Here is a 19157-nt window from a genome sequence, read left to right as displayed (position 1 = left end):
TAGTCACTTCTCTCGCAGCCTAACCTACTTCACAGGGTTATTGAATGGGATAGAAATGTAATAATAATAATAATAACCGGTCCGGAGGCCCTTTATGGGCCTCCGAACCGGTTCAAAGGCAACGGGGGTCTCCCTTTAAGAGCGGGGGGTTGCACCTACCCCTCCCGCCACATTTCCCCACTGGCCTCCATGTTTATTAATGCCCATTTATTAATGTGTACCTCCCTGCTGCCCCGTTGCCCTCGTCTTCAGGATATGACCGGAAGAAGTTGCCGGCGTGCCTGTGCGCACTGGCACAGGCACGCATACATCACACACACGTGCACCTGTGCTGGAGCTCACAGGCGCGCCGGCAACTTCTTCCGGTCATATCCGGAAGAAGAGGGCAACGCGGCAGCCACTGCCGCCCCGGTGGGCATTAATAAACATGGATGCCGGCGGGGGGGAAGTAGTGGGAAGTAGTGATGTGCACGGTCCGGAGAAGTCCGGACCGGCACCGAAGGGGGGCCTTGTTTTTAGGGCGGGGAGGGCTTGCTTAGCCCTCCCGCCTCCTTGCCCCCGCCAGCGCCCGTATTTCCTAGTATAGGGGCGCTGGAAACCAGCCGCCCCCCCTTGCCGCCGCGGCGAAAGAACTCCCCAAGCCAGCCCTCCCTCCCTCCCAGCTAGCTGGCCGGCCGCCCGCCCGCCCGCCCTCCCGCCGGCTCGCTCAACGTTCACCGTATAGAAAACAAGAGGAGCTCCGGCACAGAGCTCCTCTCGTTTAGAAGACCTCCCGCAGAGTGGTGTTTTGCGCGCGCGCACATGCACGCGCCTCAAAGCACGCCGTTCGCCGGAGGCCCGGTCTACCCGCCGGGAAAGGGCTGGGTAGACTGGGCCTCCGATCGCTGGGTAGACCGGGCCTCCGATCGCCGGAGGCCCGGTCTACCCAGCGATCGGAGGCCCGGTCTACCCAGCGATCGGAGGCCCGGTCTACCCGGCCCTTTCCCGGCAGGTAGACCGGGCCTCCGGCGAACGGTGTGCTTTGTGGTGCGTGCATGCGCGCGCGCGCAAAACACCATTCTGCGGGAGGTCTTCTAAACGAGAGGAGCTCTGTGCCGGTGAGCGAGCCGGCGGGAGGGCGGGCGGGCGGCCAGCTAGCTGGGAGGGAGGGAGGGCTGGCTTGGGGAGTTCTTTCGCCGCCGCCGCGGCGCGGGGGCGCGGCTGGTTTCCAGTGCCCCTATACTGTTCAATACGGGCGCTGGCGGGGGCAAGGAGGCGGGAGGGCTAAGCAAGCCCTCCCGCCCTTAAGGGCATACCCCCCCACCCGGACCTGGACCAGGCAGGGCCGGACTGGTCCGGCAGTTCGGCCATTCTTTGGAATGGCCGCCGGACCGGTTCGGGCACACCACTAGTGGGAAGGGTAAGTGCACCCCTGCCCCCTTCAAACCGCCCTGCCGCAGTTCCATGCGCATCTCTACTGTGTACTTGCAGTTGCTTTCAAGACTCTTGAAAGAATTAAAAGATTAAATGCATGATAAAAGAATATCGGTCTTGAATCAAGAGACACCTGCAGACCGATATTCTTTTATCATGCATTTTATCTTTTAATTCTTTTATTGTCTGCTGCCCCAAGCAACAGTGTGCTGGAGGGGCAGGATATAAATATTTTAAATCAATCAAACAAACAAACAAACTCATGTTATGCTGAACGCAGGTCCAGAAGTACACTTCCTATCTGCCACATGCGTTTGAGGGGTCTGTACCCAGGTTCAGTTTTACCATGAACACAGGTTCAGTCATCCAGACAAACACATGTAGAAATCTGTACACTTGTACATCATAATGTCTGAATCTGGCTTTTATTACTTAATTATTTTTCATATTTCTATTCTGCTGGATATGTGTATCTCTAGGTGGTGTACACAATTTAAAACAACAAATATAAAACAGAGTGAAAACAAACCCATTTCACAGCCTGGTAACACCTTTGGGGTGTTGGAAATTGCAGTGGCATGGGATTATTCCCAGCCAGAAAGGAAAGGGCTAATCATACCTTGAGAGGTGAAGGGATGTGGGTACATGAACTCTCTGGCTACAGACCTCTCAGCCCTATCTTGGAGATGCCAGGGAGGGAACTTAGAGCACCTAGGTTCCAAGTTCCCTCCCTGGCAGCATCTCCAAGAGAGACTCCTGCCTGCAACCTCGGAGAAGCCACTGCCAGTCTGTGAAGACAATACTGAGCTAGATAGACCAAGGGTCTGACTCAGTATATGGCAGCTTCCTATGTTCCTATGTACTGTGTGTCCCCCTAGGCAGCAGCACACAGACACAGACTTCTCTCTCCGTCCAAGACAGACACGTAGCCCAGCTAAGTGGTTCTTGTTTTTAAGCTTCAGAACCCAACGCTGCTGCTGACATTTGGACCAACCCAAAGGAGACGCTGGTGCTGCAAACGCTTCCCAGTCCCCAAACCCTTCTTCATCTGGCTGGATGTTAAGCAAAGCCAAAGGTGGGGGCAGAGGTGCACCTAGGTAATTTTGGAGCCTGGACCTAAAGGCCTTTGGAGCCCCCCACCCCACTGCAAGTTAAGCCTCATTTTTTCACACGTAGGTTCTTGAGGGCACAAACCACACCACCCAGGACAGATCAAAGACGATTTGGGGCCCCCCAGTGGGTATGAAGGCCCTGGGCTTCAGCCCCAAAGTCCAGGGGTGAGAGCACCTCTGGGTGGGGGAAAGGAAGGAAGGAAGTGGGGTGGGGTAGGGAGTGTTCTCTCTAAGAGGGATTCCCAGATGTTGTGGACTACTATTCCCAGCATCCCCCACTGAAAGGGCCTTCGTTTGGGGATTATGGGAGTTGTAGTCCACAACATCTGGGAATCCCTGTGAGTGGGGTGGGGTCCGGTCCCGGGTGGCGGGCTGCAGCTGCCCAAAGCGCAGAGGCGCGACTCCTCCAAGGCTGCCAGCGCCGGCCCCAGCAGAGCCCAGCAGAGGGTGCCAGAAAGCCGGCCGGCTGCCGCTTCCTGCCGGGGTCTGTGGTGGGCTGGGCTCTGCTGCTGCCCTGCCTCCTTCTGGTCGCCGCTGCTGCTGCTGCTGCTGCTGCTGCTTCCCTCTCGGTGCAGGCGGCGGGCGGAGCAGACCAGCCACGCCAGCCTTCCTCCTCCCGATCACACCGGGGCTGCTGCCGCTGCTGCCGGCCCTGGCTGGAGGGAGGAGGGCTTCTTCCTGGAGACCGGCCGGCTCCTTCCTTCTCCCCCCGGCGGCCGACCCTGAAGCCCGGCAGGCTCTTGCTTTCAGGAGGGTCGCCGGGGCTGATTCCTGGAGGCTCCGGGCCAGTCCGGCTGCGGGGTCGGTAGCAGCAGCCCCGGTCACCCCCGAGAGCGGCTTGGAGCGGAGGAGGAGGAGGAGGAGGAGGGCTCCGCCTTCTGGCTGGCCGGCCTCCCTCTCCGGCCCGAGGCTGCTGCTGCCTGCCCGCGATGGTGCTGTCCTGGGTGCAGCAGGCGCTGGTCTCGGTGGTGCTGGCGCTCTGCGTCTTCCTCGTCATGCCCAGGATCTTCGGCGCGGGCGGCGGCGGCGGCGGGAGGTCGCTGCGGGCAGCCAAGACCAGCCCTGGCCGCCAGGATCCTCATCAGCACCGCCAAGGTATCTCCTCCCTCCCTGGGACCAGGGAGGCTTCGGGGCGGGGGGGAGAGGAACGGGGGCTTCTGCTGGAGGTAGGGGGCTTCCCTGCTGTTGCTGCTGGTGGCCTTGTTTTTAAATGCCGCAGGCAGAAATGCAAAACCCTGGGAGGAGGTGCTGGGCTCATGCAGTCAGGATCTTGCATGCTGTGTGTTGATGCACCAGGAATTCAGGAGCAGCAGCCTTGCATGTGGTGGGGAACTGTTTGAACCGTGCATGGGGAAAAGCCCGATTCAGACATTACGCTGTTCGAGTTTACAGGTGTCTGTACACTTGTACACGTGTTTATGTGACTGACTGTTCCTGTGATCATTTAAAAAGTGATGCAGATAGTGGTGCAGATAGGAGATGTCCTGCTGTATCTGCGTTCAGTATAACAACACGGGAATTACTGTACCTGTGTACGGATCTATTCTGTACCTGGGTACACTGTACACTCATATAAGTGTTCAACATAACATGTGAATGGGCCTTAAAAAGGAATGGATTTCTTTCTCCTATGTTTTATTTTCAACAATATTTTTATACAGCGTTGCAACAACAAAAAATTCACAAAGCAGGTTAGTGTTAATGAGAAGGTGGTTTCCCATCCCCCAAAAGCTATTAGTCTAAAGAAGAACATAAAGGAGGAGACCCTGGAGACAAGCCCAGAAGGGGTGCTGTGCCGGCCTGTGTCAGGACAGCTGCTCTCCCCCTCCTTCTGAACAGAAGAGAGACGCCACATGAAAAGGTGCCTCTTGGCCTCCTCATCTCGTAGAGGTGTCATAGGACACCCAGGGCAATAATTGCAAGGTCCTCTGCCCAACAGATGCCCTAAATTGATTGGATGCATAGTTCTAAGAAGCCAAATTTTGGTTGTGCTGCTTGCATCCAGGCTAAGAAACAACATTTATTTATTTATTATTTATTTCACATGTTTGTATACCGCCCAAAACACAAGTCTCTGGGCGGTTTGTAACAATACAATGAAAACAACAAATAAAAAGCTTAAAACATTACAGCAATTTAAAATTTGAAGCAACATTGAAACTATTAAAAACCATCAAACTATTAAACAGTATCTGATTAAAAGCCTGGGTGAATAAATGCGTCTTGACTGCCTTTTTAAAAGTGGAAAGAGGTGGGGAGGCTCTTATTTCAGCAGGGAGCATGTTCCAAAGCCTTGGGGCAGCAGCAGAGAAGGCCCGTCCCTGAGTAGCCACCAGACAAGCTGGTGGCAACTGCAGACGGACATGGTACATAAGAACATAAGAACAGCCCTGCTGGATCAGGCCCACGGCCCATCTAGTCCAGCATCCTGTTTCACACAGTGGCCCACCAGATGCCGCTGGAAGCCGCAGACAGGAGTTGAGGGCATGCCCTCTCTCCTGCCATTACTCCCCTGCAACTGGTACTCAGAGGCACCCTGCCCTTGAGGCTGGAGGTGGCCCACAGCCCTCTGACTAGTAGCCATTGATAGACCTCTCCTCCATGAAGTCATCCAAACCCCTCTTAAAGCCATCCAGGTTGTTGGCTGTCACCACATCCTGTGGCAGAGAGTTCCACAAGTGGATCACGCGTTGTGTGAAAAAGTACTTCCGTTTGTTGGTCCTAGACCTCCTGGCAATCAATTTCATGGAGTGACCCCTGGTTCTAGTGTTGTGTGAGAGGGAAAAGAATCTCTCTCTCTCTCCACTTTCTCCACGCCATGCATGATTTTATAGACCTCTATCATGTCTCCCCGCAGACGTCTTTTTTCTAAACTAAAAAGCCCCAGGTGTTGTAGTCTTGCCTCATAGGAAAGGTGCTCTAGGCCCCTGATCATCTTGGTTGCCCTCTTCTGTACCTTCTCCAGTTCAACAAGGTCCTTTTTAAGATGTGGTGACCAGAACTGTACGCAGTACTCCAAGTGTGGTCGCACCATAGTTTTGTATAAGGGCATTATAATGCTAGCCGTTTTATTTTCAATGCCCTTCCTAATGATCCCTAGCATGGAATTTGCCTTTTTCACAGCTGCCGCACATTGAGTCGACACTTTCAACGAGCTGTCCACCACAAACCCAAAATCCTTCTCCTGGTCCGTCACCGACAGCTCGGATCCCATCAGCATATACTTGAAGTTGGGTTTTTTTGTCCCAATGTGATTTTTGTCCCAATGTGGTAATTTAGCACTTTAGCCCTGGGCCCAGAAGAAGAGATGTACTTCTCAAATGGATGGCTGCAAAGATAAAATTGTGAAGCATCCTTTGCTGCTAATTTAATGATGCTTTCTTCCTTTGAAGTATAGACTGGATTGGTCTAAAGAAAGATGGACTAGGATTCTCATTTGAGTCATTGGAAAGGCAACGATGGGGAAAGCAAGAGATGTGAAAGGTTTGCCATCATTGTTGCAAGAGTGATTTTCTTGGAGCAGCAGGCTGCTAACTGCCTCTTTGGCCATTATCCATCCAGAGTATTAGAAATTTAAAGTGCAAATCTTTCCATTTGAGTGAGTCTGTGAATTGTGGCTCAGTACATTATTATTGCTGCCTGGTAATTGGCTGGGCCTGGTTCAGATATGTGTCTTGGTTTGTCCAGAGATGGGGGGCTGGGGGATGGCTCTGAGGCAGCTATTCCAGTGGTGGTGGGGAATTGACAGAGATATGGTGCTGGTAGGTCAGCCGGCTGTTACAGCGGAAGGGAACTCAGACATTTAATTGCTGTTTCCCCCTTCCAGGAGGCCTACCACCTCTTTGAGCTTGGAGTACAGTGCCCAATACTCACAGAACCTCATCTTATTACTCTGTAATGCCCGGTCGGTCCAAAATAAGTCTGAGATCATCCATGACTTGATTATATGGATGAAGAAGCCGACCTGCTGTGCATTACGGAGACCTGGTCAGGAGAGGCTAGTGGTCTGGTTTAATCCCAGCTTCTCCTGGTGGGTTACTCCATGGTGGAGCAGGTGAGAGGAAGTGGGCAGGGAGGTGGGGTGGCTGCTGTGGTGTCCCTTACCAGGATCCCTGTCAGGGAATTGGCCTATATTGAGTGTGTGTACCTAAGTTTGGGGACCAAGGATGGACTGGGACTTCTGTTGGTGTACAGATCACCCCATTGCCCAACGGAGCCCCTAACTGAGTTGATGGACCTGGTTGTGTCGTTGGCATTGGAGTGGTCCAGGTTGTTGTTGGTGGGGGATCTTCAATGTTCATTTCTGGACCGGGTTGTTGGGAGCAGCTCAGGAGCTCATGGTTGTTCATGACAACTATGGGCCTTTCCCATTGGTTTCTAGACCGATGCATGATGCTGGTCACACGCTCGATTCAGTCTTTTGCTCTGATCAGGGTGGTGTTCCATGGGTGGGGACTCCTGTCATCTCCCCCTTGTCATGGACAGATCACCATCTGGTTGAGACAGGACTTGCAGCCGCAACCCACCTCTGAAGGACCTATTAGGGTGCAGGATTGTCCTGCCAAAACTCAAGAGCTGTAGGAGTACTTCTGAGCCTGCTTATTTGGGGAAGAGCACAGGCCAGGGTGTGCATACAGATATGATGCGGACACTCAGCAATCCAGATTGAAGTCACACTCTTTATCCAATGGGCTGGGCTCACTCTCAGTCCTTGAAATTCTTGTTTTGTAGGTGGCCCTGAGAGAATTCTGCAGGCACACATGAATTCAGAAAGTTCTGAAAGTAAAACCTATCAGAGCATCCAGCAAATGAGGAATGCCATGGAAAAGGAGCTGAAGACTGAGCGGACTAAAGGGAACGGCAAAGACTTTGCCTTAACGCTCATGCCCTTGTATGCTCTGGGCGTGGGAGTGTTTGCTTTATACAAGTTTCTAAAGGTAATTTCTGCTATTCAGCCAAATGGGCCATTTACTGTTAGGCAATTGGAATTTGTCCCCATGTACTTCTGTGTGTGTCTCTGCTTCATACCAGTATTGCTTCTAATATGCAGTGCCAAGTAGAAGTTTTATTTTATTTTATTTTATTTTATTTTGGGATTTTAAAAATTGTAAGGATTTCTTTGGTTAAAATTAGGCTTCAGAAGGCATTTTTCTTTTCTATCATGTTTAAATGTGTGCAAATGCAATATAGTAAATGCAATATACTGTATGTAAATGCAATATAGTCATACTACTTTCTTGCCACACTGAACCAGGGAAAGGCAATATTTAGACACTAGTATTGTCAAAGGCATTTCACCTTTGTTGTACAGCAGTAATGTACAGTTCCATTGTGCGAACTTAACACCAATAAGGTACATGAAGGCTAACCTTGCAAATTTTGAAAAAATGATTTGTTTCTTGAAACATAAACAGAGACTTGTGCCTCTCCCAGGAAAACACTGAAAAACGCAGCAATTTTTTTCTGCCATCCTTGCACCCATCCAGTGACACTTTATATCAGCTAACTGGGCAAAGAGGCACCTTTTCACGTGGTGATTCTCTTTATTTAGCAGGGGGAGAGTAACTAGCCCTCTCCACCCCCAGCACAGAACCTCCAGTGACTGTTGCTGGTGTCTATCTTATGTTTCTTTTAGATTGTGGGCCCTTTGGGGACAGGGAGCCATCTTATTTATTTATTATTTCTCTCTGTAAACTGCTTTGAAAACTCATGTTAAAAAGCAGTATTTATTTATTAATTAAAATTTTCTTGTATACCGCCTCCTCCAAAGACTCTAGGTGGTGGGCAACAACAATACCAATACCAATTTAAAAATAAAATAAAATAAAGGGCAAATGCCTGGTGAAACAGGTAGGTCTTAAGAAGGGCCTTAAAAGCAGCCTTGGAGGGGGCTGAACAAATCTGGGGAGGAAGAGTGTTCCAAAGAAGAGGGGCAGCCACAGAGAAGGCCCTCCTATGGGTCCAGGTACCATGCACTACGCGATAGAAATTGTTGTTGTAGAGAATTATGTTTCACCCAGGAAAGCATTGAGAAACAGAGCCAAACATTACATTGTTGTCTGAGTGCTGACGAATGGAAAAGACAATCTGGAGGAAAAGATTCCGGGGGGGCAGTGTCGTTGCTCAAAAAAGATGAGTCTCTCAAATGCTTTGGCTGTACTTCCCAGCATGTTCCCAATCCTGGAAACTTTTACTGTGAAGAAAAATCCCACGGAAGTCATTGGGGCATACAAAAGGATGAGAATGATAGGATGTTCTGCTAAAATCGGTGGTTCTAAGTTGCATGTAATTGTAAGTGGTAGGTTGAGCATAGCATATATAGCATTGCCAGGGAGATCAGCTTACAGCCTGGTTCAGCTGGATACTTTGAACTGATCCTCGTTTAGTTTAAATAAATGAGATGAAAGAGGTTGAAACCTAAACTGAGCACATGAGGAGTTAGACGTTCACATGATTTCTTGGATTACTATATTTTCCTAAGAGAAACGATTGTTACCTGTCTCAGGTCTTCAGGTTCTGATGTTGCAGTCTAAACAAATGGGGGAAATATTTTGTTAATGATTAGATATTTCAGCTATTTCACAGAAAATTTACCATAACAGCTTTATTGTTTTTGGTAGATGAAATCTCAAGAAGAAAATTTATCAAAGAAAGAGAATGCTACAGAAGATAAAACCAAAGAAACAGGTAGTAATTGGTTCAAAAAATGTTTTGTGTACAGGGTTTTTTTTAACCATGTGGTTTGCATACTTTGCATTGTATCAAAGCTAGCAAATACTCTAGTTTGTTAAAGTGCTTCATCCTAACAGATCTGTTTCACTTTAAGAGACATTGGTTTGGGGATAGATCAGTGCTCTGCATTAGAGTGCTATATGTGTATTTGTGATATCAAATTTTTAGAACTATTCATAGGTAGTTATACACCAATTCTAAACCGTTACTTGGAAATATATCTGTTTATTTAATGTGTTAAATTAAATAAACAAATTAATAAGCAAAATGAACTCCAAAGTGTTTGGAAATGGGTGACCAAGCTTATATTTTAGTTCAGATCCTATAGATTAAAACGCATACACACACACACACACACACACACACACACACACACACACACACACGAGTTAATCAGGACATTTATCTTCCATACTAGTAAAGATGGCTTCCCAGATCTCCTTTCTTCCCCTGTAACTACTTACAGCACAATCCTAAGTGTGCTTAGCTATATGCTTAGAATTACTGCTGTAGAAAATCTTAAACATGCCCAACTGCAGAGTTTCCCTGGGAAAAGGATACAGAAAGGTCATTGGTGTGTTGAAATTTTACTTGCAGACTAAAAGATAACCGGAGTCTTTCCAAATGGTGCCTTATTCCAACATGACTGCTGATTCTTAAGGGTGATTTTGCAGGTAGTTCAGATGACATTCTCAGCACTGCACACTTTTCTTGCACTGTCTGCCTGGCAATCCGTGAAACACCAATGTCTTTTCATGACTATGGTTGTTCTTGATCATGGAAGGGGAAAACTTTGCATGAGGAGGAAAAGGTGTGAATACTGCTTTTTAAAAAATAGTCTTTTTGTTTGCTTTCAGAATGCCAGCTTTTGGAGTTAGAGCAACATCTATCCCAGACAGAGAAAATGTTAAATTCTTTATTGACTCAATTGGATCCACTTTCAAGCTGGTGAGTAAACGAGGATAAACTATACACTTTGGCTTAAACGTTGTTATCTCAGCAGCCTTAGCACTTGGGAGAGTTGTTATGCAGGAGTGAATGTGAGCAGTAGACCTACAAGAATATTCAGAGGGAGAGGTGAGGACCAACTGCCTTAACATAGTTCCCCTGATGTTTGCTGCATGAGTGACTCTTTCAATATTTATTGATTGATTACTTATATTATTATACCACCCTTCATCTGAAGACCCCAGCGTGGTTAACAACAGAGTAAAAACAGTAATAAAAAACATCCTGATAAAACAAAACACAGCTATATTCAAAAGAGAGCTGGGAGGCCAAAAGAGAGCAATTGGCCAAAAGCCTCTTTAAAAAAGACAACCTTCATATTCCTCTAAAACGCTGGGAGAGAGGGAGCCATGCAGATCTCAACGGCGAGCGAGTTCCACAACCTGGGGACAATCACTGAGAAGGCCCTGTCCCGAGTGCCTGACAGTCGGGTCTCAGCAGGTGTCTGCATGTGGAGCAGAGCCCTCCCAGGTGATATGCTCAGGTGGGAAGATTCAGCTGGGAGCAGCCAGTCCCTAAGGTACCCCGGGGCCCGTGTTCTCTCTCTTTTTTTTCCATCTATGTGCAGAATGAGTTTTGTTCTGGGCTGCAGTATCAAGGCAGTGTGCGTGCACCTGCATTCAGAGTGGGGCCCTCTTGACTGAACCTGAGTGTGATCTAAAATTGACTGAGCAGACATTAAAAAAAACCATGTGACTTAGAGGGAACACTGTCCGGGACCCAAACCATTTAGGGTTTTAAAGGTAATAACCAGCACCTTGAATTGTACCCAGAAACAAATAGGCAGCCAGGCTGAAGGCAGCCTTCGGAAATCACTCTGACAGCTGCATTCTGTACCATGGGTAGTTTCTGAGTACTGTCCTTTCCAAGGGCAGCCCCACGTTGAGCGTATTGCAGTAATCCAGACGTAATGTGACTAAGGCTTGGGTGACAGAGGCCAGATCAGCCTTCTCAGAATCTGTAGCAAGGCTGGGCAACTCTGGTACTACTGCAAATGTTAGACGGCAACTCCCATCATTCCTGAATTTTGGCCATTGTGGCTGGGGATGATGGGAGTTGTAGTCCAGCAATAGCTGGAGGACTGAAATTGTGCAGCTCTGATCGGTACTGTTGTCCTTAAGCCAAAGATGAGGATGATGATTTATTAGTATTTACATTTTGTATCCCGTTAGTAAGTTGTCTATCACGGGGGTTCCCAACCTATCTTGTTGGACTTCAACTCCCATCACCCCCAGCCCCGCTATTGGCTAGACAGCCCTAGCCACAATATTGAGGCGGTTGGGGCTGGGCATGATGGGAGCCGTTGCCCAACATCTGGGGACCCAAGGCTGGGAATTCCTGATCGATCAGCAAGTCAGCGCCATAGAAGAGAGAGCGATGGAGCTATCGGTAGTGTGCAGATAACCCATATTATCTCTTGTTTACACAGTCAGACAGGTGTTATTGACTGGTTTGTTTTATCCAGACATCGAGTCCTTCCCAAGGACCTGGGATGGCCGAATTTTATTGTCAATTGTTATAGATATAGTCGCAGAATATAGGCTGTTCCCAGTAGAGCTGCTTTTAAAAATTATTATTATTATTATTATTATTATTATTATTTACATTTTATATCCCGCTCTCCCTCCAAGGAGCCCAGAGCGGTGTACTACATCCTTAAGTTTCTCCTCACAACAACCCTGTGAAGGAGGTTAGGCTGAGAGAGAAGTGACTGGCCCAGAGGCACCCAGCAAGTCTCATGGCTGAATGGGGATTTGAACTCGGGTCTCCCCGGTCCTAGTCCAGCACTCTAACCACTACACCCCGCTGGATTTTTTGATCTAGAATCTTATGTGCCTGACTTGAAGTGAGGGCAAAAGTATACCCAGCTCCTTCTGCCCACTTTGGGGTTCTGTCAAAGAGCAACTCAACGTGGTGCCCTTATTATCCAGACAGCCTTTGCCCCTTTGTGTCAGCTTGTGACCTGTGCTTTTAATCTGGGACCCCCCAAACCCGGAAACCTCGGCTACCTGCTGTGTCTCCTGGATGATGATTGGAAGTGGTCCCTGGTGACTGGCCGCAGTTGTGAGGACAACACATGGAAATCCCAGACTCCGATTCATACAGTGTCAGTAAGACATGGTATGCAAATACAGCTCACAAAACAAGGACCAGAGTTCTGCCCTGGCCCAGTCAGCCATTCATGGCAACGCCCTGCTCATGATCCCAGCGATGTTTGTCTGAAGAGGCAAACCCATAGCTGTGGTGGTGAGCACTTCTCATCACAGCAGTGTCCGCCATCACGGCAACAGCATTTGTCTCTTGCTCTGACCACAAGCAGCACGCCGCTACGAATGACCGATAGGGCCAGGGCGGGACTTCCGGCCTTGTTTTACAGGCTGTTCTCACGTACAGAGTCTTACTAATCATGTATGAATAGGGCTTACATGATGGTCAAAAGGGCTGTCCTAAGAATGGGTCATTCCGCCCCGAGATGGAAGTTTGGGGCGGTCTACAGATTTGAGAAAGAAATAAATAAGTAGAATTCCTTATGGAAACATTGTTATTTTTAGTCTGTAGAACTTCTAAGACACTGACTTAATGATACCATCCTAACTTAGTGATGAAGATGTTGGGACATGTGATGATTCCCTTCCCTCTTTTGGGGTGGAATTGTGACAGCCTTCACTTTCCCCCTATGCGTTTACTTCTCACGTCCTGCCTTGCCTTTGCTTTCAGTATCAATGCCTTGGCCTCTGAACAGAGAGATGAAATAATGGTACAGCTAGAGTCCATTAGGAAGCTGATGAAGGAAAGTGGATTGGACAAGTCAGCAGTGAAACCACAAGGTACCTTGCTTAGTGCTTGGATTCTGAGCAGTTTGTCACAGCATTTTGGACGCCTTGCTGTCATAGCATGGGGAGGACTTCTAAGGTTGCATAGATCGCTTGTGGGATCAAGACAGAGTGTGTCTAACCCACCCCCAGGAAGGAGTGTGGTTGAAAGCAGTTTGCTTTTCAAAATGTCTTGTGTTAAGAATCTGTAAGTTTAAAAAAAATAAAGTAAAATGAAAGCCATCTCAGATCTTTCTGTATGTAGGAATTAAAGTCGTTGTTAGTTTGTCTCTTGGGAAACCATCAGATCAAAGTGTGCTGCTGCAGAATTTTTGTCTGCTCCTTTTACCAGGAATAAAGTTTGCACAGTTTGAAATGAGCATAGTTTAGAGAGGCCATTAAGCTGAAGTGACCTTTGGGGATCCATGGAGGGGTTTGAAATCTCTGCCCTGAATAGGGGGCTTGTTTTGCTGGTGAATTGGTTTGCCATGATGAGTTTTCTAAAATGCACAGAATTGTCCATTCTTGAGGAACTAATGTGTTCTTTTCAGTTCCCGGCTAAATAATGCAATGTTTACAGAAGTTTTTGGTTGGTTTTTGTTGTTAATAAATGTATGAAGAATAGTATTCCACAACTGACTCTGTGTGTGTGTGTGTGTGTGCGCGCGCGTGTGCGTGTGCGTGTTGGGGGGGAAAGAGAGAATATGTATGAGTGAATGAGTGAATGGTGTTGTGAAATAGTTAGTCATACTGTGAATTGTATGTGGTAAAAATTTGGATGCTTTTGAAATATTACATGTAAATTTAATATGTTAGCAGTTGATAACAAAGTTTGACCTTCTGCCTATTTAAAACTGTAATACTCCGGCTTGCAATTCTGCTCTGTCCATCTGCAGGCTAGTAAAAAAATGTGGTGAGCTTCATTGCAAGGCTGACCTGAACCACCAGGAGCTGGAGGTCAGCCCTGCCTAGCCATGGTGGTTAGCTCTGAAAACTGAGTAGGGCTTTGGATTGCACAGTGTGGGCTCCCACAACCACAAGTGGATTCAGAGTAAACTAGCTGACCTGGCGCAGAGCATCGGCGCCCCTAGTTCTCCCTGTCTCCCCACCCCAGTTTGTTCTCCCTCGGCGGCTGCCCGCCCTGACCTCTAGTTTGCCGCTGCCATTGCCCACGCCCCCCACCACGCCATTTTCCAGCCAGCTGGCTGCTGCCATGGCTGCCCCCATTTTTTCTCTTCACAACCATCCCCGTCGCTATCCCGAACTCTTGCGAGAGCTGCCACGTGTGGGATTAACGACGGGTACGTTTAAGAGAATTATATATAAAGAAGATACTAACAGAGCATTTCCACCTGGTACAAAGATGTCCATGTAGGTGCCAAATACCTGGAATTGGGGGTGGAGGGATGAGCCTCATCTTTGCCTGAGGCAGAAAAATGTCTGGGGTTGGCCCTCCCACCCTGAGTTTTCAGAAGAAGAGAGGGTAAAAGCTGGTGGCAGTTGTGGTAATAACAATGTACTGCTGTCAAGCATGAAGCCTCTTTCTTGCAAGTAACTTTCTGGCTGCAGCTCTGCAAATTATTCTAAGATTAAACACAATCATAATTGTAAATCTCCGTTTTCATTTTCTTTTCTTTTTTTTGTAAATTTAAGATATTAGCCACACATGCCAAGATAGACTTGAAGATCTTATTCAGTCATTCCGTGAACATCCTGAGGCAGAGGTGGGTGAAAGTGGGGATGAAAACTGTGGACATGAAGCGCTCTTTCAAGATATCGAGGAACTTTGTGGGGAAGAGGGGCATCAGCCCTGCGATCAGGAGTTCTTCCTCAATCCGTTGGAAGAGCCAAAGAGGACCGGAGTTGCTGAAGTCATTGGCCAAGGGATATCGGAACCAGAGGTGGGATTAAGGAAACGGAATAGAAATGAATGAGACAGAGAATGGTGAGGAATTCTTGCACCTCTTGTTTGCACTTTCGAATTATTTTTGAACAGGCTCACATGTACTCTGTGACGATGCCTTTCAAAAACAAGATGTTTGTGAAGCTTTTCTATTTATTCTGTATACAATTATTGCTGTATATATTTCACGGAACGTTCTATACAGTATGTCACGATGCTATCAGGATGTATCCTATTTTTGCAACTATTAAAGCTGTGGAATGGCAAAAAGCATGTCTGTCCTGTTTCGCCATAGATGACATAGGAAGCTGCCTTATACGGAGTCAGACCCTTGGTCCATCTAGCTCAGTATTGTCTACACAGACTCTTCAGCTCTCCAGGGTTTCAGGCAGGAGTCTCTCCCAGCCCTACCTGGAGATGCTGCCCAGGACTGAGGTCCTTCTGCATGCAATGCATGTTCTCTACCAATGAGCTATGGCCCCCTTTCCTAAGAGCAAAATCTTACAGCAGACAACACTTCTATGTAGTTGCCCATCCAAATGCAAACCAAGGCAGACCCTGCTTAGCAAAGGGGGCAATTCATGCTTGTTACTGCCAGGCTAGCCACCTAATGTCACAGCGGGGAAGCAACCTGCCTACCTAGAGAGCAGGATGCTGTTGGTTCAAATCCCTGCTGGTGGGCTTCCCAGAATATAGGAAACACCTATCTCGGGCAGAAGTGATATAGGAAAGTGTTGAAAGACATAATCTCATACTGCATGGGAGGAGGCAATGGTCAACCCCTCCTGTATTCTACCAAGAAAACCACATGGCTTGGTGGTCACCAGGAGTCGGCACTGACTCGACAGCACAACCTTTCCTTTCCAGCTGCCAGACCGGCTGTCATCTGTAGGCATTTTTGCAGTGCTTCTCATGAGCTTCCTTCGGATATTCTCAAATTGCCCCTCTGTAGCTGTGTGCAGTGGGGTAAAGGGGGAGTAAGTCCCGCCCCCACTGTGTCAATCAGCAGTGTGCCCCACTGCTCACGCTTACAGTGGGGTTTATCTGAAGCGGGGGGAGCCCAATGTGTGATGGGGAGCACCTCCGTGACTACTACGAGGCTGGATCAAGACAGATGCTCATCTTCCTCCCCATAAAAAGAATGGGAAGCCAGGAAACAGACAGAAGGGGCAGAACCCAGCAAGCGCATCATGAGGCAGAATGCCAGGAGAGTGGCATGCGGCATGCATATTATGGGCTGGACTGGGGAGGCCATAGGGAGGAGGCGTGGTCTGAACCGAAGGGGAGGGAGGCAAGCTTGTCCCATGGAAGTGGGGTGCCTGCCTATCTCTGAAGGCATCTCCCAGCTTTAAAAATGGTGGGGGGGGAGGCTTGGCTTGCTTACTAGAAACCTAGGCAACGGGGGTGGGGGGAGGCGGGGTGCCCAGAGAACAAAGGGAGCAAGGAGCAACGGGGTGGGGTGGGGAGGCAAACAAGGCAGAATGTGAGTCAGGGCTTGGTCCTAAAGTATGGAGTAATCCCAAAGGGAGCATTTCTAAACATGTGCAGAGTGCATGTCCTTCACATATCAAGATGGGGTTAGCAAGATGCAGTCCTGTCTCCCTCCAAGTGTTTCGTGGATGCATGGAGTAAACTACTTTGGCAGGATGTACTAAAATTAATGGCTGGAAATGCTTAGGCATTTTTCTGGTCCTTCAGAATAACCAGGCTCTGGGACTTCACAGTATTCTATGCATCCCGGAGAACAGCGCAAGCCTCGAATACAACTATTTACTCCATTAACAGGTGGAGTTTTAATGCCAAGAAAATCAAATTTAAACATTTTGGTTTAGTAGTTAATGAAATCTACAACAATGCCATCTAACAAATTCTGGGATTTCTTAAATATTTAAGTAATAGAATCCTTAAACAAGTGATTTTCATTTTTATAGCATGTTTATTATGATTTTTAGAGAATACAGAAGCAAAGCAGTACAACAAATTTCTGTTGCAACACAATTATTGTTGCAAAATTTATGTCCAGTCCTACCTACGTACCTATCTATGTAAGAGTCTTGTCATTTTTCTCTTACATATATATAACTAGCAATTTTACCACCTTTGAACAGCCCCCTCATTTGTCTAACTGCTCATCTCAATGTGTCATTTTGGGCTGACACCAATATCTTCAGTAGCGACCCTTTTTCTTTGATAGAATATCGAATACAATGAAGAACAACAGTGGGTTAACTGGGATACAGTCTTCCAATACTTTCCCCCTTATCTTGGTTATAATTTCCCAAATGTTCTTAGCCCGGTTTCATGACCACCACCAGGTGCGATTTTTAAATCCCCATTTATATATGGGTACATCCAGTGAACAGTGGCTCATCCTGCGGTTCTCCTGCTCCAAAGAAGGCTCAGCAAATGCCTGATCACGCTCAGCAAGGTGTCCAGCAGCCCCGCTTTGTCCCTTTCAACACCGTCTCTTCTGCATGGTCGGTCCCACCACCCGCTGATACGTCTCTTGGATTCCGGGGGTTCCTTTTCTGACTCCGGGCAGGGTTCGAAATGCTCCTCCTCGCCAGCCGGCACAACGTAGTTGCCTCTGGGCCCCTGAGCGCATCCTCCTCACGATTGCCACGTGCAGCTCCGAGGCTGTCTCGCGATAAGCCTCAGGGGCTGGTCTCCCACGCCTTGAATGCCTGTGCACAGTGCTCCTCCAGCTGTTGATGAACTACAACTCCCATCATCCGCAGCCGCAATACATTGTCGCGGGCGCGGCGACGGGAGTTGCAGTTCAGCAGCAGCTGGAGGGCCACGGGAGGCTGGCATTGGCAACCAGGCCTTAGGCCAAGGGTTCCCCCCAAGCTGGGTCCCCAGATGTGGTGGGACTACAGCTCCCATCGTCCCCGGCTGCAAGGGCCTCCGGCCTCTCGGGTGCCGCAGCCAGGGGCTTCTGCCTTGCCTTTGGAGTCCAAGCCTGTGCTTGCATTAATCTGCCACTCGAGGGGACCAGCAATCCTCGCCGGTTCTTTCCTCTGCTGCTGCCGCCGCCGACGCCGCCGCGGGGGAAAGGTGTGGGACAGAGGAGAGCCAAAGATGCCGCCATCAGGCCCTTCCAGTGGCCGTTTGGGGGGGGGGCACGCCTTGACCCACACGGAGGAGGAGGAGGAGGAAGGGCTGCAGCTGGCTGGGCCCCATCCTGCTCTCCTGCTGTCCACCCTCGTCCCTCTTCTTCCGAATGCATCGGGGGGCCCTCGCCCGTCCGCTTCTATTCCCGCTGTCCACCGGTTGCGTCCACCAACCAGCTCTCTCGCGTAGTCAGCAGCAGGTTGGGCCCCCGACGGCTTGGCTGCCCCTCCCTGCCGGGGCTCTACCTCGGTGGTGGGGTTATTCCGGTCTTGCTTCCAACACAACGGGCGCACCCCCCCCCGCCTCGCCTCCCCTCGCTCTCCCCGCCGCCGCCGCCCTCTCTCGGCTCGCGTGGGGGCTCACCGGGGGCGCTTCAGGCTCTCGGGAGGGAGAAGAGCGCCTGCCGCCGCCAGCCGGGTTTCTTCTCGCGCTGCGCAGGAGAAGCGCCGTCTTCTGCTCCTCCTCCGTTTCCACCGGAGCATCATCAGAGGATCCCTCTCTGCGGGCTAAGCGACGTGGCGGCGGGGCGGAGGGGTTTGCTGAACGGGGGAGGCACCCCTCGACTAGCGAGCAGCCGCTTCTTCGCCCGAGGACGGTCGTGGCTCGCAAACTCGCGGAGTTCGGTTTCGAACCAGAGCTCCTGGGGGGCGCGCGCGGGGGTGGGGGGGCAGCCTTGCTGTGGTGGGTCCAGCTTGCCTCGAAGAGGCTGTCCAAAGAGGCGCGCACGGCCTGCCTTCCCGCTCCGTTTGCAGAACCTCTCCGCCCCCGCGGAATCGGAGCACCACGACGGCGCTCACAGGCAGAGACCTCTCCAGCCCGCGTTCCCGCCTGGCCTCGCCGGTGCCCAACGGACGGAGCCCTCCTCAAGAGTCGGGAGTTCTCCCCGACGTGCTGCTGCTGCTCCAGGAGCCCGCCTGCGGCCGCCTAGCCTCCCTCTCCGGACACTGCTGCTGCTGCCGGTTGGGCCCTCTGCGACCGACGCCTGCTGCCGGCCCGGGCCGGCGGGCCCCTGCCGCCTGGCTGCTCCCCTGCCTGCCTCCCCGGGCTCGCCGCGCTCCGGGC

General features: G+C 49.8%; 1 protein-coding gene across 1 annotated transcript; it reads left to right on the top strand.

Moving 5' to 3' along the window:
• Nucleotides 1-2919: 2919 nt before the first annotated feature.
• Nucleotides 2920-15251, top strand: LOC128332095 (uncharacterized). The gene is made up of 6 exons (XM_053266366.1): nt 2920-3620; nt 7257-7462; nt 9146-9212; nt 10115-10205; nt 12984-13093; nt 14732-15251. Exons 1-6 carry the CDS (start codon nt 3455-3457, stop codon nt 15010-15012), a joined length of 921 nt encoding a protein of 306 aa, XP_053122341.1. The 5' UTR covers nt 2920-3454; the 3' UTR covers nt 15013-15251.
• Nucleotides 15252-19157: the final 3906 nt, after the last annotated feature.

The sequence above is a fragment of the Hemicordylus capensis genome, chromosome 6, assembly GCF_027244095.1.
Source record: "Hemicordylus capensis ecotype Gifberg chromosome 6, rHemCap1.1.pri, whole genome shotgun sequence".
NCBI classification, from domain to species: Eukaryota; Metazoa; Chordata; class Lepidosauria; order Squamata; family Cordylidae; genus Hemicordylus; species Hemicordylus capensis.
Note: the sequence above shows the minus strand (reverse complement) of the source record. Positions and strands in the feature narration are given on the sequence as shown.